This window comes from Brachypodium distachyon, chromosome 4 (genome assembly GCF_000005505.3).
Source record: "Brachypodium distachyon strain Bd21 chromosome 4, Brachypodium_distachyon_v3.0, whole genome shotgun sequence".
Classification (NCBI taxonomy): domain Eukaryota; kingdom Viridiplantae; phylum Streptophyta; class Magnoliopsida; order Poales; family Poaceae; genus Brachypodium; species Brachypodium distachyon.
In genome coordinates, this window is record NC_016134.3 from 31,202,564 (window position 1) to 31,225,016 (window position 22,453).

General features: G+C 47.2%; 5 protein-coding genes across 5 annotated transcripts; 4 read left to right on the forward strand and 1 right to left on the reverse strand.

Moving 5' to 3' along the window:
• The first annotated feature begins 3,182 nt into the window (after positions 1-3,182).
• LOC100834962 (calcium uniporter protein 6, mitochondrial) lies at positions 3,183-5,351 on the forward strand. Its single transcript, XM_003577814.4, has 2 exons — positions 3,183-3,670; positions 4,674-5,351. The coding sequence occupies exons 1-2, from the start codon at positions 3,296-3,298 to the stop codon at positions 5,118-5,120; spliced, it is 822 nt and encodes a 273-aa protein (XP_003577862.1). The 5' UTR covers positions 3,183-3,295; the 3' UTR covers positions 5,121-5,351.
• Positions 5,352-5,815: 464 nt separating this feature from the next.
• Positions 5,816-8,500, reverse strand: LOC100827608 (pentatricopeptide repeat-containing protein At4g18975, chloroplastic). Its single transcript, XM_003576290.4, has 7 exons — positions 8,227-8,500; positions 7,963-8,071; positions 7,736-7,846; positions 6,993-7,136; positions 6,692-6,904; positions 6,389-6,587; positions 5,816-6,282 (listed from the first exon to the last, which is right to left on the reverse strand). Exons 1-7 carry the CDS (start codon positions 8,316-8,318, stop codon positions 6,200-6,202), a joined length of 951 nt encoding a protein of 316 aa, XP_003576338.1. The 5' UTR covers positions 8,319-8,500; the 3' UTR covers positions 5,816-6,199.
• A 414-nt stretch (positions 8,501-8,914) lies between these two features.
• On the forward strand, positions 8,915-10,331 carry LOC112268682 (jacalin-related lectin 3-like). The gene is made up of 2 exons (XM_024454620.1): positions 8,915-9,724; positions 9,938-10,331. Exons 1-2 carry the CDS (start codon positions 8,915-8,917, stop codon positions 10,187-10,189), a joined length of 1,062 nt encoding a protein of 353 aa, XP_024310388.1. The 3' UTR covers positions 10,190-10,331.
• An 884-nt stretch (positions 10,332-11,215) lies between these two features.
• On the forward strand, positions 11,216-12,294 carry LOC112268840. The gene is made up of 2 exons (XM_024455014.1): positions 11,216-11,758; positions 11,982-12,294. Exons 1-2 carry the CDS (start codon positions 11,266-11,268, stop codon positions 12,065-12,067), a joined length of 579 nt encoding a protein of 192 aa, XP_024310782.1. The 5' UTR covers positions 11,216-11,265; the 3' UTR covers positions 12,068-12,294.
• A 1,191-nt stretch (positions 12,295-13,485) lies between these two features.
• Positions 13,486-14,834, forward strand: LOC112268779 (jacalin-related lectin 23-like). Its single transcript, XM_024454886.1, has 2 exons — positions 13,486-14,222; positions 14,387-14,834. The coding sequence occupies exons 1-2, from the start codon at positions 13,527-13,529 to the stop codon at positions 14,651-14,653; spliced, it is 963 nt and encodes a 320-aa protein (XP_024310654.1). The 5' UTR covers positions 13,486-13,526; the 3' UTR covers positions 14,654-14,834.
• Positions 14,835-22,453: the final 7,619 nt, after the last annotated feature.

A 22,453-nucleotide genomic window follows, 5' to 3' on the forward strand; every position in this document is an offset into this window, starting at 1 on the left:
AATCCGGCCAGTCTGTGTGCTCGGTTCATCAAGGCTAGGTATTACCCCAATGGAAATATCTTAGACACTGTTTTTATCCAATCTGCATCTCCTGTGTGGCAAGGGATTAAACATGGACTGGAACTGATTAAAAAGGGGTATATTTGGCACATCGGAGATGGCAAGTCGGTGGATATTTGGAGGCATAATTGGATTCCCAGAGGAAATCTGCGTATATCCGGGAAAGCATCCCCTACCAGGATAAGAAGAGTGTCCGATCTTCTCGTCCCGAATCAGAATGCCTGGAATGAACAACTTGTCAACCAGATTTTTTATCCACATGACGCTGAAGCTGTCCTTCAGATTAATCCTCCGGCTGAGGGGGCGAGTGACATGGTGGCCTGGCATCCGGAGAATAGAGGCACATTCTCTGTCAAATCGGCTTACAGACTGGCATTGGAGGCGTCTTTGAACCAAGAGAATGAAGGCACAAGTAGCAGGCTCTCGGGTGATCGCAGAATCTGGGATGTGATTTGGAAAGCTAATGTCCCGCCTAAAGTTAGGGTGTTTTGTTGGAAGTTGGCCACAAATTCGTTGGCTGTCCAGTCCCTACGTTGTCGACGCATTGGAAAGGGAAGGCCGACGTGCTCGGTCCGTGGCCGTGAAGATGAAACGAATTACCATGCTGCGATGGCTTGCCCAAAAGCCAGAGCGTTGAGGCAGCGTATGCGTCGTGACTGGAGCATCCCGGATGATAAGTCTTTGCGTTGTCTGGGTGATGACTGGGTTCTTATCATTCTGGACTCCGTCGATAAGCTGACCCGACAACGCCTTCTATTCCTCTGGTGGAGGGCCTGGCACCCGAGGAATAATGCTATTTTCGGAGATGGTAAGGACACGGTCGAGGAGTCAGCTTTATTCATTGGGAATTACTCTCTGGCCATGGAGAAGTTGACTAGGAGTGATGAAGACATCTTGGATTGTCTTGGGGCGGTCGATGGGTCAAAGATGTCTAGGACGCCTGGACCAGATTTTCTGCAGGACACCGATCTGTCTCTTTGCAATACTATGCCAGCTGCCTGGTTGCCCCTGCCCGAAAACTGGATGAAACTGAACAGTGATGCCAGCTATCTGTAGAAATTAGAACTCTCTGCAGAAACACGGAGATGAAGCTGCTCCTGGAAACTGACAATCAGAGTCTCACTTCTGGGCTGAAAGCCTCTGCTGCGGACAGATCGACTATTTGCTTTGTCCTCCAGGAGATTACTGGCCTGTTAAATAATTTTGATAGTTCCTCTTACTCTTGGGCTGCTAGAAACCGCAACCTAGTTGCACACAGTTTAGCTCATTATGCTAGGACAAGTGACTCTGCTGGTCACCTGATGGGTGGTCTTCCAGGACCAGTTTGTGGCTTCCCTGGAATCTCTTGTAATCCGCTTGCTCTTTTGAATTAATGGATTGCGTTTTCCCTTAAAAAAAAAGAAAAGAACAACGAGACTTCTTTAAGTTTTATTTTTTGGTTGGACTATCCACACAAGAGAAATTTCATGGGCCGCTTTAGGCCTGTCAAGACCTTTTTTGGGCTGACTTTTGGAAACATGTTTGTTTATGGTATGGCACCGTCTTCGTTCCTTGAGGCTGTCAATTCTTGGTCCAAGCAAATGAGGTAGGGTCCTCTCAATTCTTGATCCAAGCACATGAGGTAGGTTCCTCTAAAAAAAAGAAGCAAATGAGGTAGGTAAGAACTAGCAGCCATGCTGTAGAAAAAGAAAAAGGGTAGCAGATGTGAATGGCAGAAGAATAGCTCCGAAGATTCGTCCCTGGAAATTAAACACGTGCAGGCCACACTGCCTTGTCAACGGAGAAGGAAGAATCTGGATAAATGGGAAGCTAGGGCGTTGAATCTTCTCAGATCCCGTAAGCCTTTTTATTTAGACATTGATCTGGCAGAGTTCTCCACCCTATCTATCTATAGTTAGACGGTAGAATAGTAGCACATACGAAGGTGAATTGACTTTATATGATTTGTTAGCATAGAATACAGCGATGTACGATGGTAGAAATGTCGAATTTTAGCCGGCTCTTGGCTATGAATATGCCTCTTTACAAAGAGCCAGCTCTCAATTCTCTTCTCACGCCAGAAAATTTCAAAGCGACCTTTGCGGATGGCCTTACATATAAGAAAGCTTTTTTTAGTAAGTATGATGTTTCCTTTTTGTATCTTATTCTCAATGGTATGTTGTTTTTCGCCTGGTTTTCATTAACATCTCTGAGGGGGCTCAATTCTGAAAAATCTATCCTTGAAGGATCTCATGCATTATAAGATTCTATGAAATGCATTCTTATATCTCAAATTTGTACAAGAAAGCTAGCAAGAAGTTAAGTAAAATGTATTTTGTCTCTCTCCTCACCTTCTTCCTTTTTTCTTTGCAAACTGTTCAAAAGGCGTTATTGTGTTTTTGTTTCTACAATTTCAATTCTAATGGTCCACCGACCTACCACCCGGTACGGTATATAGGATTACAAACACCTTGCATCCAAATGAGTAATGTGTCATGTAAAAAAATGTCTCAAATATGTATGTAGGCTATAATTAGAACGCGGATGGTTATATATTATTAGAACCGAACATCATGCACGGGCCTAATATGCCAGGACCGCATGGTAGCCAAACTAAGCTAGACAGCACTCGTACAGCTAGCTACGAGATCATGGACAACGGGCTACACCGGCAACAACGGAGACGTAGAGTTTCTCGAGGGATTTTTTTGTCGCATGCTGCATTATGTTGATTTAATACACAGAGACAAAAGCACCCAACAAGGGTTTTGAGAAACGCATATTTAGACCAAACTCCGTCACTAAACATCGTCTCGCCATCGATTATCAAACACCGTCTTTTTAAGAAAAGCTCCCATCACCCCTTAAAGCTAGGCACGCCTCGTTGGACACCACAACACACCAACCTGATGTTGCCAGATACCATGGCACGGTGAACGGCGACGGTACCGGATCACGATAGAAGCTACATCAGATCAGAACAGATTAGATTCCACTGCCGGAAAAGACCAACAATTGCCCTGCCCCCACGGAATCACGGTGATTAGGACAGCATTAGTACTAGATAAACTAGATCACGCAGAGAAGATCTGGAAAAAGGAAGAGCATTACGTATAATGCTTCCCATTTTGACTCAAAGGTCTCAAACGGAAAGGCATTCCCCACTTCCCCAAAAAGGCCACATCTTTTCTCTCGCACAAAAGCCTCCGCCGGCCGCCGACCACCGACCACCAACAACCGGTCCACCGCCGTCGCCATGTGGCGCGCCGCCGCCTCCCGCCTCCTCCTCCGCCCGCCGCCGCCCCTCCCGTCGTCCGCGGCGGCGGCGCTACGGCACTCCCGCCTCTTCTCCCCCTCCCCGCCCTCGCAGCCGCAGCCGCAGACGCCGCCTCCGGAGGTGACGGCGGCGGAAGCGAGGCGGCTGGTGCGGCTGGTGGGCGTGGAGGCGCTGAAGCGGCGGCTGCGGGAGGACGGGCGCGGCGAGGTGGTGCCCTACGGGGAGCTCCTCGACGCCTGCGTGGAGGCCGGCGCCGCGCGCACCCGCGCCGAGGCAGAGGCGCTGGCCCACGCCATGGATGACGCCGGCGTCGTCCTGCTCTTCCGCGACAAGGCCTACCTCCACCCCGAGAAGGTAACTGATTCATGATTCTGCTGTTACTGTTTGTTTGTGTTAGATTCTGCCGTTACTTTTAATACTGGATTTCGCGACGATCTGGAGTTCTGGACTGGACTGGACTCTGTTTTCAGGTTGCTGGTAGAGGATCTGAGTACTGAATTGATTAGCCATGTGTGTGGAATGGATGTTCTAACATTACTGGTTTGCGTTAGGATTGTTGCGTTGGTTGAATTGGTTGCAGCTGGATGAATGCTGATCGATTTTGGTAGTAGATATCCAGGTGGATCCAGTTAACTTGAAATGCAATTTGTTTTATGCAGGAAATGTATGTGTTCAGGATGCTGCTTCAACCTTTGCATTGTAGGGGGTTTGGTGGGATAATTTTCTGGTCCTAATAGATTATGTGATATTAACCATTGTAGAAGTGAGTAATGTTTAGTTGAGCTAAAATAAACGAATGAACTGCAGCAGTGGAAAGAGATAGTTGCAGGGTAGCATTATTTAACTGAAGTAGCATATACACGGTCAATCTGTAGAAAGAATTTATGGGAATCAACAAAAGCAAGGTTGGACAATTCAATTGTGCGGTAGAAATAAGAGATTTCCCTTCCCTGCCGCCAGGTCCAATGTGATATTGTTCACCTACCCTGGTCAGAACAAGGACCATAGGATGGTCTAAGCAGAAAAGTGGAATCTTGTGTTCCTGTTTAGGTGATGCCTACACCACTTGAAGCATATCTAAGCGTCCACCCTACATGTGGGCGCGAAATCCATGGTAGTTCAAATTGATTCGACAAGGACTGCTTCGTCAGCACGTCATTGTTTCTGTTGCTTTCCTCCATGGGGTAGCGACAATTTTTGCAAGTTTTTATTTGTGGTGAACAACTCTTTATGGTTTTCTCGCCTATTTGGCAAGACATGGAGATTTTTCTTACGCTAGGTACGAGATGCAAAAAAGGCAAACATGTTGTAAAATTTTCAGCTGATATATTAATGGTCAGTTATTGACTGATTTCAGGTTGTGGATCTGGTGAGAAGGGCAGTGCCGCTTGCGCTCGCGCCAGACAACGACAAGAGGAAAGAAGAGTTCAAGCAGCTCCAGGACAAGAAGGAAGAGATCGAGAAGCTGGCGCACAAGCAAGTCCGACGAATCCTGTGGACGGGCCTCGGGTTCTTCATGACCCAGGTCGGCCTCTTCTTCCGTCTCACGTTCTGGGAGTTCTCGTGGGACGTGATGGAGCCCATCGCCTTCTTCACGACCACCTCCGGGCTGCTCGTCGGCTACGCCTACTTCCTCATCACCTCGAGAGACCCGACGTACCAGGACTTCATGGAGAGGATGTTCGAGTCGAGGAGAAAGAAGCTCTGCGCCAAGCATGGCTTCGACATGCAGAAGTACCTGGAGCTGCAGAAGAACTGCAAGTGCCCTCTGGAAGGCCATTACTCTCATGGCCATGACTCGTGATGCTGCCGGAGCCGAAATTTTCTTTCTCGACTTGTTTCTACGCTGACAGTGACAGTTCCCTCCTCTAGTTCTTAGATTAGCTGCTATTTACAGAGATGTGTGTATTTACAAAGTTACATGTTTACAGAAAGAAATCAGCAATCTCCCAACTGGTTGAGCTGGTTTAGCCCTCTTATCTGCATCAAGTTGATGAGCTGTGGTTTTAACAAAAGAGTGGTGGCATTCAAACAATCTGAGTTCTTAAACTTGGCACCGGCATGGCGGCGGCACTTGCCCACCGGCGGCGAATCAGTGGCAGCTTGCCGTCATGCTTTGCCACCGCCAGCCAGCGAGTGAGCTGTGGTCTCATTTCGCTTCAGCTCAGACCAAGAGGGTGAACAAGAACAGTACTGTGTTTTGGCCTTTGTTCTTCAGCCAAAATCTAAATCAAGTTTCCATGCTGCCATCGCCCAGGCCATCTGATCCCATCACAACGATTTCCCTATTTTTACTGCACCATTTTTTAGGACGCGATAAATCTGATACCATTTCAGAGCAAACATACAAAGAACAGTAACGATAATTCCAGAGGCAGTGTCATATCAGGAGAAAAAGAGATCAAATTGTACTACTCCTACCGGTCCATAATAAGTGTCAAAGTGTCGCTGATTCAACTTTATACTAAATTAGCGACACTTATCATGGATTGGAGGGAGTAACTGATAAGAATAATCTGGCTTTCCATTATGAAAACACAAGTTCTATAGTACAACGTTACAGGCTGATTACTACAAGGCGCTCACTCATCACAGTAATCAAACACACTAATTTTTGGCAGGCCGACAATTTCTGTAACAGTTGAGAGAAATTTTTTTTTGGCCATCCTTGTTTATAAGAAACAGAACAGGCGTCGTGTGACTTCCTTGTTCCCAATTAGGATTGGACTATTATTGGTTGCACCAGCTATCTAGAGCAAACATGCCTTGGAGGGCATGAGAAATGTTAGGATCAGCTGCATCGGGTTATCATTGAACACGCCATCAGTCTTGCTTCTGAAAGGGGAACACAGGAAGCAATTGCACTGCTTTACTTCTTTTCGACTAACTGCTGGCAACAGGTTCGTTATCCGAAGGGCATGGTAGATTTTCAGATATTTCCATCTCGAATTGTTCACTGCTATCAGCTGACAAAAGAATAGTAGAGTTAGCAAAAACATGCCATTTCAACCTGTCAGAAATGCTTTAGCATCATTGGGCAAAGAACGGGGCTACAGGAGCCAGAGGACTAACCAGCTTTCTTCTGAGCCTTCCTGGACTGTCGACCTTTCTTTATATCATTACCCGATAACTTGTTGTACAAATCCTTGTACTTGTCAAGCAAAGCCGTCTTCTCCTCTAACAGACCAAGCATTTCATATGCATCTTCCACTTTCCGTATATATTCTCTACTAGGACATTTACGACCACATGCTTCAAGATTATGGAAGAGCTAAGCCATCAGAGAAAGGCAGGGAGGTACCCGCATGAGCTTTAGTGCAATATAAGATTATATGAAAATACTAAGGTGTACCAATAGGAATTACTGGTCCATACCTTGATAAGCCTATCTAACTTATTGTTTCTGTAGTAAATAGCCAACATAAGACCACAGAAACGCCAAGGAACTGAATGCAGGTCATGGCTTATTTTCTTCTCCCAGATTCTATGTGCTTCCTCAGCTCTGTTGTCCTTCTCAAGAGCACGCACTAATTGCTCATATGTTCTGATCGTATTTCCCTGCCCTTTGCTCAACATCCACTTTATTACCTAGGTATGTAATGAGCAGAAATTTAATTCATACTGTATAAAAATAAACACAATTCAGATCAAGTAATTAAATTATGATCTTCAATACTTGGACAATTCTATGCCATTGTTCCTCCTTTTCAAGAGCTTCAATTGCTTGCTTTATCGAGGCCAGAGGAAATTCCTGCTCAAAGGCAACCCATGCATCAAGGGTGCTGTAAACAGCTTCTTTTGAATCTTCAAGATCAAGGAGCTGCAGTTTAGAGATTGCAGTAGTTAAATGATTTGTTCCACTGGGCAGCAGTAATTAAATTCCAGCAATAAATAAAAATCTCTACTTTGAAAATTTCAAGAACCACAACTGATCCATACTGTGGTCTACATTAAAGAAGGCTACAGTTTGTCTAGTCAGGTGAATCCCAATACTACTAGACCAAGTGCCATTCTCTCTGCAGCTATAATCTACATATGAATATATGATGAGTCATGCTGTCCTTGAAGCCAAGAGATGCTTGGCAAAACCTACTTAACTGGAAATAATTCCGCATATTGCAAGAGTAAGCTGCTAAAGCTTTTAGGGACAACAAGCTGCTATAGCTCAATACATGGTTGTGCAAGGTGCAAGAAAACCTGCTACATTCGATATCTGGTTAATAGGAAATGAAAATCGCACTCATGCTAGAATTTTTTTTGTCAATGTGTTTTCTTTCTTCCATATAATACTTTAAATTTTGTAAACATGTGATTAGCTGCCCTCTGGGCTCCAGCTATGTTATGATTATCATCGACACGACATATACTCAAAAGTGAAACCAGACAATATCAAAATTATCTCCACGTAGTTTTACATACAGTGTTGATCAGGAATTTCCTCTTCTCTGCTGATGAAAGGGTGTGCCCAACTGGCCCCCTTTTCAACTCCCTTGTACTCTTCTGTATGCGATCAATGACCGCATCGTTGTCCTGTGAAGCAAAGTCAAAATTATTCAATCCTCCATCTATCACAATTCCAGGGATGGACATTAATGAACAGAGCCAAATCTATGAAAAGCAACAGGGCTCTAATTCTGTCGAAATACCTTCATGGCTGTACTTGGATTCAACTCCGTCCGGGTTTGCGAAAACCCTCGCCGGCCATCAGTAACTTTACCATTTGTAGAGAAACTTCTGTGGTTGCTATGGAAACCCCTGCACACGCGATGCAGAGCAACATTATTCGAAAGAAGCAGGCAGGAATGGGAGCAAGAACACAACGAATTAGCGAAGGATGAGTTCGATGAAAGGGGGGGAAACAATAGGAAGGGTTTTGTAGGGGGATTAGGGGTAGAGGGAAGGGAGCTCACGAGTGGACGGCGGCGGGGTCGGCCGCGGCGGCGAGGCTGGCGACCGGTAGGCGGCGGAGAAGGCCGGAACATCGCCGGAGATGGGCGAGCATGGCGACGGCGGTGAAGGAGGAGGGAAGGTAAGCCCCTGTTACTTGCTGGGATGGACTGGGCGGAGGAGGGCGGGCGTGGATGGCCTTGAGGTTCCCCGGCTGCAGCACCGGCGGCGAGCAAGAGGCGGCAGGAGCTCGAGGTTCCCTTCGGCAGGTCCTGCGGGTGGGTGACTATACTGGGCTTTTTGGGCCTTCTTTAGTGCTTCCGGATTTGCAGTATAGGTAGAGCGAAAAGGACGCCCTGTTCAAATCGGGCCCTTTTTACTTGGGCCGGTTCGAAGGCCCAGCGTGTCTTATCTTGGTTGCCGCTCAACCAAATTTACGAATTTTCTAAAAAAAACGAATTTATTCTCAAAAGAAAAAACAAATTTACGAATTGAGCAGTTAAAAAAGAGAGCTTAAACTCCGATGAACCCAAAGCTTGAAAACGCTGATCTTCCCCTAGACTTGACAATGACAGAGTGACATGCAAAATCCGACATACAGTAAAATCGTGGTTGAATTGAGCCGGCCGGCGTATTGACGGCGACAAGTTAATTAATTAGCCTAACGCAAACCTGGGAAATTAGTTAAACGCGCAATCCACCGATTGCTCGATGATGCTAAATGCCCTCTGCCAACGCCGCTGCCGGCCGGCAACTGTACATCTATATATTGCGAGGTTGTCAATCGAGCTAGTTATAGCAACAACAACAATAGCGCGGTTCTCCGGGGCCACGGTGTTGCTGATCCTGGTCGCCACTGTGTCCGTGTACACCTGCGCCATCCTTGGTGGCACCGCCATCGGCCGCACGCTGGACAAGGCGAAGCTGCAACAGCCCTCCCTCGGTGTCAGCATCACCATCAGAGCCGCCGACGACTCTGCCGCCGCTGGCCACAAGATCGAAGAACGTTCATCTTCGTCGTCTGCCAGAGCTCGTCGTCGCCCTAGAGACGACATATCATCATCATCACTACTGCCATCATCATCCGTTGAAGATCTTTACCCTAGCGATGCCGTATCGTCGTTGCCATCGTCATCGTCATCGTCATCATCTTCCGTCTCGCCTTTACGGCGAGCCAATTACTACACGCCATCCTTCACCCCTGGTGACGAGGCGCGGGCCAAGTGGATGCAAGCCGTGATGGAGAGACAAATGAGAAGGCAACACGGCGATGGTAACTTCTTCGGCGAGATCGAAACCACAAAGGTGGGCCCATGGGGTGGATCCGGAGGGCAACCGTTCTACATTCGCACCGGCACCGGCGGTGCGGCTCGTATGAGAAGCGTGACACTATACCACTCCGATGCCATCCACACCTTTTACTATGACTACTTTGACGAGTTCGGACGGAGAAGGGCGCAGGGGTCCTTGGGCGGCGTTGGTGATGGCAATTCATGGAGGTCCAAAGGAGTTCATGAAACGGTACGTATGTTATGTGCATCAGTATGGATTGTCATGTCATCTCGAACATGTCAAGGCTATGCATTTTTCAAGAAATGTAGCTATTGGACAAACGTTCAGTACATGGTCTTAATTAGGGCACGATGGTGCTCTTCTTCCATCTCTTTTCCCTACCAAAAATGTCTCTAGTAAACCCATCTTGGTCTTAATTGTACTCTCCTTTTGTGCCCGCAGTTCTACATTTCACCGAACGAGCACATCACCGCTGTCGAGGGGACATTTGGGCGCACGCGGAGCGACCCCCGGGTTATCGTTACCTCACTGACTTTCCGTACGGACAAAGGGTACACATATGGGCCATATGGCGATGTATTTGGGGTGCCGTTCTCCGTCCCGGTCGCGAATGGATGCGTCGTGGGCTTCTGGGGACGCTCCGGACAACTTCTCGACGCTATCGGAGTTTACATTGCACCGTGCAAAGTTTAAAAGGCAACTTCGTAAGCATGCTCAGTCGTGATGTTTTTCAGGAGATCCGAGGTTGCAAAATACGAATAGGACCTGTTGTTTTATAGTCATGTTTTGTGTAACTTGTAATTTGAAAAATAAAAAGTCATGATATGTTTTACAGATAGAGGGACTTAAAGTGAATTGGTTGGAGAAGTACAGTGGCCATTGTTAATTACTCTCTCTGATTCATAATAAGTGTCGTTGATTTAGTACAACACATGTAACTTAGCCTCTTAAGTTCTCCCCTCGTTCTGAAGTGGTAAAGAAAAAAGTTCTCCCCCCTTAAAAAGGAAAACCTATCAAGTTCTCAAAAGAAGGAGAAGAGGAAGAAGAGAGAGATATTACTTCTACACGGCTTAACTCGCGTCTAACTTGGTTGACACATGCGATCACCGAATTGGAGTACCCGTTCGGAGTTACCTATCTGGCTATCTAGCAGTAGTGTTGAAGGCGCAACTTAATTAACTGATCATTGGTGACTAGTGATCACAAAGCTTGAGAATGACAAGAGGGAGTGAGCGACATGGATGTATGCATCCAAGCAGATATATATTTCCAATTTCTCTTGATTAATAATCTGCTGACGACGAGGCCAATGTCGTGTGGTTGCACCGGCGGATTGATACGTACTGACAGTGACGCAGCAAAATCTTAAGTCTAAACTCAAATGCATTTGAAAAAAATCAAAAAGAGAAATATAAAATAGTGCTAGACAGTGAAGAACCGCTGACATTGTTTTTTCTGCTACTAAACGCAATTGAATTTGGACTTGAAATTTTACACATATATAAAATAATACTTCCGTAACATTTGTAATTTTTTGAAGCTTTTACACTGAAGTTTGCACAACAAGAATGGTTTTCACTAAATACGCCGCCGTATATCGACGATGCTACCCACATTCATTCATTTATTTATTCCCTGGTGCCGCCGGCAGGCCGGCGGTCAGTATATATATTACACCCAGCTTGGGATCACCGCATGCAAGAGGTTAATTTATTTCGAGCTAGCTAGCTAATAACAAGAGATATATAGCTAGCAACAACAAGTCAACAATGGTGCGGTTCTCCGGGGCCACGGTGCTCCTGATATTCCTGATCGCCGTCGTGTCGGTCTACACATGCGCCGTCGTCCTAGGCCGGACGCTGGAGAGCTCGAAGAGATCGCCGGCCGCGGCGGTGACCAGGAAGCTGCAGCTCCTCTTCGGCTTCAGCTCCACCAAAATAGCCGTTTCCTACACCCACAACAGACGACACACAACAACGGAAGAACAACCATCATCTTCACTATCACCATCCTCGACTGTTGTAATGTCGTCGCTGGGAGGAGCCAGTTTCTTCGTGTCACGGGCCTACGGACAACAAATGAGGAAGCAGGATGGGAACGAGAGCTTCTCCGGAGAGATCGTGGCGGCGACGAAGGTGGGGCCGTGGGGTGGGTCCGGGGGGCAGCCGTTCTACATGCGCACCGGCGGTGGCACGGTTCGCCTTAGGAGCGTGACGTTATACCACTCCGACGCCATCCACGCCTTCTCCTACGACTACATCGGTGAGTCCGGAAGGAGGAGAAGGCAGGAGGGCATGGGCGGGCGCTCCGCAGGAACAATTCGTGAAAAATACTATCGAACGGATGTTCGGCATATTGTCTTATTTAGAGTGCGAAGAAGATGATCTTCTTCTTCTTCTTCTTCTTTTCAGCACAAAAAGGCCTCCTCACTCTTAACCCGTCTTGATCTTGTCCCATCTATTTTCTCTTTTCTCTGAGCTTGCAGATCTACCTTTCACCAGGCGAGCATATCACCGCCGCCGAGGGGACGTTCGGTACGGACAAAGGGAGCACACACGGACCTTATGGTAAACCAACGGGGGTGCCGTTCTCCGTCCCAGTTCTGGGGACGCTCTGGCTGGCTCCTCGACGCTATCGGGGTTTACGTCGCACCGTGCAAAGTTTACAAGGCTTCTTCGTAAGCGACGCCCTAGCTGACGATGAAGAGAGAAAAAGACCGGTAATGCTAGATATATTGCGTGTAACCTTGTACGTACTATGTAAATTGGAAAGAAAACAGTCATACTATATTCTATATATATATTCCCGGGGCTTCAGAGTGTCCATAAAACGGAATATATGTTTGGATCATGTCCTCTCAAACATGTCAAGGGTAGTCATTTTTCGAGAAATGTACCTATTGGATGAACGTTCGGTGGATGGTCGTAATTAGGACACAGAGATGCTCATCTTCCTATGTCTTTTTCCCTATACAGAGAACGCCGCCGGAGTTAATTTACAAGGCAGTTTTCTTTGTGTAAGCGACACACGGCCGTGATGTTTTCCAGAAGATCCTGGGTTACAAAACACACGAGGACCCATATCATATTTGACTGACCATGTGGTGTTGACTGTTGACTATGATCAGTGGCATGCTAATGAACTAAAGTGGGTTAGTTAAACAGGTACTATGATGGTAAAATAAAAACCATGTTCTGCGAGTGAAAGTGCATTTTACTCTTAAAAGAGATCCAACACAGCTTAGCCTCTTAAAAACAAAAACCTCTCAAATTTTTTTTAAAGGGAAGATAGAGGGAGATCTTAATTACCCACTCCGATCCATAATCAGTGTCTCAAATTTTGTACTAACTTAATGCACAATTGTTGTACTAACTTAGTATAAAATTGTATCAAATCTGAGACACTTATTATGGATCACAGGGAGTACCTCTCTCAACAGCTAGCTTAACTCGATTGTGTGATGTGTGAACTGGTTTATACGTGCGATAACCCAAGTAGTATCCGTTCGGACTTGCCTAGGAATGTGAAAGGCAATGCAACTAATAATAATTAACTGATCATGCATTTAGTGTGACTACTGAACACAACAAAGCTTGACAACGGCAAAGCGACATGCATGTATATATGCATCCAAGCAGACAAGGCCGGAGTAACTTTTTAATTTATCTTGATTAGGCCTCCCAAGTCCATCTCTTTGCATGTTATCTTAGACACACAACAATTAAGAAACAATGCATCGTGGACTAAGATAGACGCCAAAACACAATGCATTGCAAGAGACCTAAATAAATCTGATCTGCTACGAGGCCAATGTCGTGGTTGAACCGGCGGATTGACGTCGACAAACCACAAAAACTAGTTAATCAATTGTCGTGCAATCCATCGATTGCTAGCTCGATGCTACCCACATTCATTTATTTAATTATCCCATGGCGCCGCCGGCAGGCCGGCGTCTTTATATTACATCCAGCTTGGGATCCCCAATAATTGCAAGGTTAATTGTTGAGTTAGCTAGCTGCCTATAGCAACAATGGCACGGTTCACCGGGGCCACGGTGCTCCTTATCCTGATCGCCGCCGTGTCCGTCTACACCTGCGCCGTCCTCGCCGGTGTCGCCCTCGGGCGGACGCTGGAGAGCTTGGAGAGGTCATCAGCGGAGGCGGTGAGCTCCAAGCTGCAGCTCCCCTTTGGTATCAGCATCACCGTAGGAGCCGTCTCCCCCAAATACTTCGCCGCCAACAAGAGGCAAAGGGAACATTCATCATCATCATCATCATCTTCTTCTTCTTCTTCTTCTTCTTCATGGTTGTCATCAGTAGTGCCATTAAAATTATCGCCCGTTGTCTCGAGCTCGCAGTCGAGAAGATCCGCCAGCTACCGCACACCGTACTTCACCCCCGGCGTTGACCCGGTGGTCGAGCAGACGCTGTCGGTCGCCGCCCCCAGACAACAAACGAGGAGCAGGCAGCACGGCAATTATGGTAACGGGAACTTCTCTGGAGAGATTGTGGTGGCAACAAAGGTGGGCCCATGGGGTGGGTCCGGTGGGCAGCCGTTCTGCATGCGCACCGGTGGCGGCAGGGCTCGCCTGAAAAGCGTGACACTGTATCACTCCGACGCCATCCACGCCTTCTCCTATGAATACGTCAGTGAGTCCGGAAGGAGAAGGGCGCAGGGCGGCGGCGGCGGCCATCCCCGAAGCTCCAAAGGAGCAGTTCGTGAAACGGTATGAAAATCTAGCTATCAGATAAACGTTCTCCACATGGTCTTATCTAGGGCATGAAGATACTCTTTTTCTATTGTTCCTTTTCCGCTACAAAAAAGGGGCTCGTCTTAACCCATCTTGCTTTTGCCCCTTCTTTCTGTCTCTCTCTCTCTCCGAGCTTGCAGATCTACCTTTCACCGGACGAGCACATCACCACCGTCGAGGGGACGTTCGGGCGGTGCCGGAGTGTGACCCAAGTAGTCGTCACCTCGCTGACGTTCCGTACGGACAAAGGGAGAACACACGGTCCCTATGGTGAGCCGACCGGCCTGCCGTTCTCCGTCCCGGTTGCGAATGGATGTATCGTGGGTTTCTGGGGACGCTCCGGCTGGCTCCTTGACGCTATCGGAGTTTACGTCGCACCGTGCAAAGTTTACAAGGCAGCTTCGTAAGCAATTCCTGGTTGAGATGAGTTTTGGGGTTACGAAACACGAAAAGGACACGCGTTATTCTATAGTCATACTATATATGTCGTGCTTAATTTCCGAAAGATTTACATACACTATATCTTGTGTACTCATAATATTATGTAATTCTGGAAATAAAAAGAAAAGTATATCACGTTTAACTTAATTGGACAGTGTTAAGCAATCTTGGGGATCAAACTTGGTAGCCAAGTGTCGAACACGTGGAACTCCCCTGATCTGATCCACTTTTCCTTAAGCCAGCACTAGTATAAACCCTGGAATGCATCCGACAATCTCCTGCTCGACCAACATCGTCGTTGAACCGGCGGATTGACAGCCAATCCTACTTTTTTTTTTAAAAAACACTGATTACATTATAGTCGACTCACAAACACCCACACTCAACATCTACAGAACACCAGAGTAGTGGAGCGTCTTAAAATTGACGAAGTGACCATTCACAGTCGTCTCGCTATAGACAAATACAATCACTGAAAGGATAACCCCTCCTAATTAAATGAGCTAGACACACATGGCCTCAAACATAGGAATTGATTGGTTTGACGCGTGGTGGTTTTTGAACCGGTTCTAAACCGATCCCACTTATCTATATACGATGCAAAGGATATCCGCCTTAATTAATGCCATCGTATACCCGCCCACAGCCTAATTTAGTTGTTTCTGTGAATTGCTTGACGCGTGCGATCACCGGATATTAAGTGCAGACTATTCATACCACTGAAGGCAACTGATACGTACTCCCCTAAGTTTGAGTGCTTGACACCGACAGAGTGACATGTATGCATCCTACATGCATTCTCAATTTCTCTTAATTTGTTTCATGAGTCTCTGCTGATGAGATCGACCAACGTGCATCGGAGCCAAAGAGTCTCGATCGAGCGAAACTCAATATTGTATTCGAGTTCAAGACCCCCTGTCATCATGACATGCATCCGACAATTAATCTCCTGCTCGACCAACAATTGTTCTCTGGCTAATTTGTTAGAGTAATCTTGCCTAATTAGTTGTGAACATATTAGTCTAGCTGAGTTTGAGTTTAGTTAGAGTACCGTGTCTTAGTTCACGTACGTGATGGTGTCCAAAAGTACTAGGTTTAGGTTCCTTGGTGAGTTTGTGTTCGTGTGGGTCATGAGTCCTAGCCCTAGTCGGTATAGTCTTGTGGCCATGTGAGGATGTGTATATATACACATCAACGGCTGCAGCTTGTAATTAAGTTTTGTAACATGAGATATTGAAAATAAAAATAGAGGGCACGATATGCGTCCTTGGCCAAATAATCTTTTGATCGTCGTGTGCGTGTGCATCTTCATGTGATTGATCTTTGGGCAAACCCAATATTTGGTATCAGAGCGAGGTTAAAGATTTGAAGACGCGCTTGCCCCTGGAAGGTGATGTGCTAGCGCCTCGGGGCGGGCAATCAGCGGCGGATCGGTGTCCGTGGATAAGAGCGGGCAAACGGTGGCAGTGCACGAAGAGGTATTCAGCGGATTGGATCGGGCAATCAGTGGCTGTGCAGTCGAGCGATGTTCAGCAGATCAGATAGGACTATCGTCGCAGTGGACCGATCTCCTAGTAACGGAGATCATCTTGATCGTCTGAAAGTACTCGACATTGGGTCAAGCTGTGTACGTCTAGGTCAGCGTCTGTGAGTCGTGGTTGTGTCCAAGTGCTCATCTGTGTGGGACTCTGTTGCAGCGAAAGTGCGTCATGGTCGAAGGGCTGTCCGGTGAGGTGTATCGCTAAGGGCGAAGACGAGCGTGTAGACAAGGTGGCGGGTAGTCATCTGTGTGTCTCGACGAGAAGATTAAAGCTCAAGAGTATTGTAAGGCGGTAACCAGTGAAGGTGAGTTTCTTCAATGAGGCCATGTCTCTACGTGGAGCTATGTGTTTAGCTAGCACGTATTGCGCTAGGAGTGTACGGTGTAGTGCACATGGTTAGCGTGGCTGGGAGTTAAGACCATGCGTTGAGCTGAGTCGACAAGTCATGAAGCTACGGAGAGTTGAGATCCGGGAGAGCATAGAAGATAGGTCAAGATTAGGGGGAGATTGTTAGAGTAATCTTGCCTAATTAGTTGTGAACATATTAGTCTAGCTGAGTTTGAGTTTAGTTAGAGTACCGTGTCTTAGTTCACGTACGTGATGGTGTCCGAATAGTACTAGGTTTAGGTTCCTTGGTGAGTTTGTGTCCGTGTGGGTCATGAGTCCTAGTCCTAGTCGGTATAATCTTGTGGCCATGTGAGGATGTGTATATATACACATCAACGGCTGCAGCTTGTAATTAAGTTTTGTAATGTGAGATATTGAAAAGAAAAAAATAGAGAGCACGATACGTGCCCTTGGTCAAATAATTTTGTGATCGTCGTGTGCGTGTGCGTCTTCATGTGATTGATTTTTGGGCAAACCCAACATAATTGGTCAAAACCATCAATTAAATTAACCAGAGAAGCTAATTGGTCGATGCTTTGCGACCATGATGCTGATGCCGCCGGCCGGCGTCTGTCTGTTTGTGTGTTCATATATACTACACTAATTAATCAAGTACACTCACACCCAGCTGTAGTTCAGTACTGCATCATCGATCCAAGCTCCAGCTAATTAACTAAGGTATAGCAATGGCGCGCTTCTCCGGGGCCACGGTGCTGCTGATCCTGGTGGCCGCCGTGTCCGTCTACACCTGCGCCATCCTCGCCGGCACCACCCTCGGCCGGAAGCTGGAGGCGACGTCCGAAGCAGCAGCAGCTCCCCCTTGGCGTCAGCATCACCATCACATCCGTCTCCAGCGACCGCTTCGCGGAAGGACGACGATCATCGTTCCCCGGAGCTCGTGCCGGCGACGATGTCAAATCGTCGTCGTCATCATCATCATCCAACTACACCTACATCGTGTCCAACGCCGCCGAGGCCGCACCGAGAGCCGCTTATACCCACGGGCAAAGAGAGATGATCGCCAGGAGGAGGCAGCAGCGTGGTAACAGCAACTTCACCGGAGGCGAGATCGCGGCGATGAAAGTCAGGCCGTGGGGAGGGTCCGGGGGTACCCTTTCTACATGCGCAGCAGCGGCGTGGCTCGCCTGAGAAGCGTGACGCTTTACCATTACGGCGACGCCATCCAGGCCTTCTCATACGAGTATGTTGATCAGCAGGGGGTGAGGAGGCAGGCGCTTGGCCAGTGGCGGCGGCCTTTCCTACGGCCCCTCCAAAGGATCAGTTCGTGAAAAGGTATGTGTACTTTTGGATTTGGAAAAAAGTTTCAGAAGATATACTCTCTTCGTTCCGAAATAAGTGATGTGAATTTGTATAGATTCTTATACAAATCTAGATCACTTATTTTGGGACGGAGGGAGTACCTAAAGTAGTAGGTAGAATGTGATTGATAGAACAATTTTTGCTGCTAAGTTAGTTCCGTCAAGACTACTGCGTCGAACGTAAACTTGTGACCGGTAGTAAAACATTTGGTTTATATTTTGAGTTGATTCAGACGAATGGTTATGAGGTGTCACCTATCCCCGAAAGGTAATCATTCCTCCGCGAATAATCTGACTAGCCATTCTATTGTGTCACAGATCTACCTTTCACCGGACGAGCACATTATCGCCGTCAAGGGGACTTCTGGGCGCAGCCGGAGTGCGCCCCGGACCCAAGTCGTCATCACTTCGCTGACGTTCGTTACAGACAAAGGGAGAACATATGGGCCTTATGGCGAACTGTTCGGGGCGCCGTTCTCGGTCCCGGCCGCGAACGGATGCATCGTGGGCTTCTGGGGAAGCTCTGGCCGGCTCTTGACGCCATCGGAGTTTAGATTGCACCGTGCAAAGTTTACAAGGCTTCTTCGTAAAAACAATGCCCTAGCTTGCGATGCGATGAAGCGAGAAAATGACCAGTTATTGTGCTAGATACATTGCGTGTAACTTAATTGTACCATATATATCGTCTTGACGTGGCCATGGAGCACCGCTCCCTCTCGGTGGATGAACGTTTCCTCCGTCAGCGGCTGAAGCATAAATTCTTGGGCTCTCTTCTCTGGAGAGAACAATCGCCCGGCAGCGTTCAAGGCTCCTGTGGCTTTCGGAGGGCGATGCCAATACTCGATTCTTCCATTCCCATGCTAGTTTCAGAAGGCGTAAGAACTTCATTGCTAAACTCAAAGATGAGGGCAGTATCGTTTCGGATCACGTGGACAAAGCGCAAGTGGCCGAGAAATTCTTCCAGTCCATCATTGGTTCGGCAGCCCATAGAGACTTCTCGCTAGACCTGGACTTTCTCAACATCCGGGTCAGAGACTTCTCCAATTTGGAGAGTTCTTTCTCCGAGGAAGAGATCCTCACGGCGATACGCACGTCTCCTCACGACAAAAGCCCAGGCCCAGACGACTTCTCCTGCCTTTTCTTCTCGAGTTGCTGGCCCATTATCAAACAAGATATGGTAGAATGCTTCAACTTCTTCCATCAAATGCGATTCAGTGGTCTGGAATTGGTCAATCAAGCCTATCTGTGTCTTCTTCCCAAGAAGGAAGACGCAAGGACCATCCGGGATTACAGGCCCATCAGCCTAAACCACGCCTTGGGAATGTTTATCGCCAAGGTCCTTGCGAACATACTGGCCCCTCGCCTGCCGGATATCGTGGGAATCCAACAAAGTGCGTTCATCAAAGGGCGATGTCTTCATGACAACTTCTCACTGGTTCAAAACTCTGTTCGGAAACTCCATTCCGCAGGCCGTGCCTTGATCCTTCTTAAGCTCGATATATCCAAAGCTTTTGACTCTCTCCATTGGTCCTTCTTATTTGACGTACTCGTCCACCATGGTTTCGGAAGAAGATGGATCACCTGGATTGGCGGACTCTTGGGTACTGCCATGACTAAAATTCTTCTCAACGGCATCCTAGGGGATTCGATCGCCCATGTCGCGGTCTTGGCCAAGGAGACCCCCTCTCTCCTATGCTCTTCGTGACAGCAATGGACATCTTCAATTCCTTGCTTCTGCGAGCTCACGAGGAGGGTGTCTTGACAGACTGTGGCTTATGACACCACACCTCCATCTTTGCGGATGACATCGTCACGTTCCTGGCGCCGAACGAAAGAGACTTCCTTGCCTGTTCGTCCATCTTGGAAGACTTTGGAGAAGCCTCTGGCCTGAAAGTCAACCTGTCCAAATCCTCTGCCCACGCCATACGTTGCAACGAGGAACAAGTCAATCTCCTCGAAGCACATCTTTTCCGTAACGACGGATTCCCTTGCTCCTATTTGGGCCTTCCCCTACATACCCGCAAGCTCTCCCCTGCCCAAGGCAGCGTTTGCTGGACAGGATTGGCTCCAAGCTCCAGAGTTGGCGGGCTTCCATGCTCTCTATGGGCGGCCGCCTCAATCTGATCAAATCTACCCTTTCCACCATCCCAGTGTATGCAATGCTCTCCCTCGATCTTCCTTCCAAAACCATCTCTAGTATCAAGAGGATTTGCCGAGGGTTTCTTTGGAAAGGGAAGAAAGAAGACGATTTGAAATATTTATTCTGCTTCTTAGCAGCTTCCATCTACAAACGATGATACATCTGCCAAATTCAAAAAGAAAACAGTCACACCATATTCTCTCTCTGTATTGTGTATGTAACTTGTATTATGATTTAATAAAAGAACAGTCATTACTATACATATATTTGGGGTAACTTGTAAGTTATGATGATGTAGGACGTGAGAGCAGTGCAGAGCTCCTTAAGGCGGGTAGCGCTTTTAATGTGTTTGGCTTTGTGGATCTTAGGTGGACTCTGGGTGAGTAATTGTGTAAAACCGCCTTGGGCTTGTAACCGCGTCGCGATCTTCTTATTCAATATATGATATACCCGCCGAGGTATATTCTAGAAAAACAAAGTTATGATGTGATTTGATGGTACAATTAGAACTAGTTCCTATATTCACAACAGAGTTCGTCTCTTGATAGTATATATCAGTTCGACTTTTGATACATAGCATCATTCCCAGATTATCCTATTTAAGCCTGACAATGACAGCCACTTGCATCCGAAATTATCAACAATTTATACTACCAACATACAGGTCACAACTCACTTGACTGAAACAATCAAAAAGCAATGCATCATCTTTTAAACCCCAGTGTAGCAAAAACATGGAAAACAGGTGCAACATCTGAAACAAAATAAATTTTGGTACATGCACAACAAATTTGCATCAACGATACAACAAATCATGTAAAAGCAACTTCAAGGTGCACAACATAAAAGATTAGCTGCTCTCGCTGTCACTGTCGCTGTAGACAAAATTGCGCATAATGCGGCCTTGGCGAGGCGGGCGGAGGGATTGGGGCGGGGGTGCCTGTGGGGCGAGGGCTAAATTGAAATTGAAGGCCTGACCACTATCCCCTAGCTTTTTGTGGACCATGAGCAACCAAGCAAAGGTGAGGAGCTCCCCTCCTCTGCTCAGCCGCGCCACGTGCATCTCCACGCGGACTTGCCAGCGCTGTAGATGAGGAGCCTCGTCCACAAGTCCATCATCTCATTCAACGTCTCTGTACTCGAAGTATCGAGTTCAACTAAATCCAATTCCATCAACATTGTGCTGACCCTACTCAGAATGTCAGCATGCTCACTGAAATTACCACGTGGAATGATTTTGTCAAGAAAGAACAACAAGGTGGGTTCTGTAGTACCGCTGACTGGCAACATCTCAGGGTGTGTGACCAGAAGGTAGAGCATGTAGTTGGACAACTTCCGGCAAGCACTCACAATTTTGTTATCTCGATATTAATATCTATAGTTACTTAGGTGTGCCTCTGTGAATATATGGAAGCAGACAATGCCATAACCAAAACTCGCACCGAAGTCCGGGAGTAACTTCGCCAGCAACGCACCAAGATTTGGCCACTCTTGGGCGTTCATGATTGATTCCCCTGGACGGTCTCGGCAGATCATGTCTACAACAGAGTCCATGATCTTCTTATCCACCTCAACGTACTCAGTGTCTAGTAACTTGCTCATCCACAAGAATGACTTCGTTTCTTCTCTGGCACCAACTACGAGTCTCATTACCTTTTTTGTCACTTTCTTCACTAGCTTGGACAATCCTAACTGGTGATCAGAGCTCACATAGCACAGGAAGTTGTACTGCCCCATGGAATTTGACCACAACGGCCTTCTCTCAGGTCGTCCAATTTTGCTGGATAGAAGAAACGAGGAGATGCGAGCGAGCCAATGTCTGCTTCGGGCCTTCAACCATGCCCATGTCCATGGTGACATCAAGAAGATAAATACTGCACAAACTTCCAGACAAAGGCCTCCTGTAAATAACACACAGGTGATGGCAAGGTCCACTCTACTGTATTTATGCTTGTTATTTACTGCCCCCACAATGAAGAGCACAAAACCAACCACCAGAGATACTTGAGATACACACCAGAATATAATGCCACTCCTTGTCCGAAGCACCATGGCCTTGGTGTAGATATCATCATACATCAAGTCAAGTTCAACCTCCAGCAACTTGGGCAGATGGTCCACAAGAATATCGGATGTCAGTACCTTTCAGTGGTGGACTTCCATCTGGTGCAAGGTGCGTCCAGCAAAGAGCTCTCGGATGCCTGGTGAGGACTTCAAAGCAGAAGCAACAATGCCAAGATATCCATGATCTACAAGCCTATTCAAGTCCTCGATGTTTTCATTTCCAATGGTAATACTACTACTACTCATGCTTTTTAGGTTGCCATACATAAGAGCCAATGTCCTCTCCCCATATTTGACAATGCCAGCAATAAACAC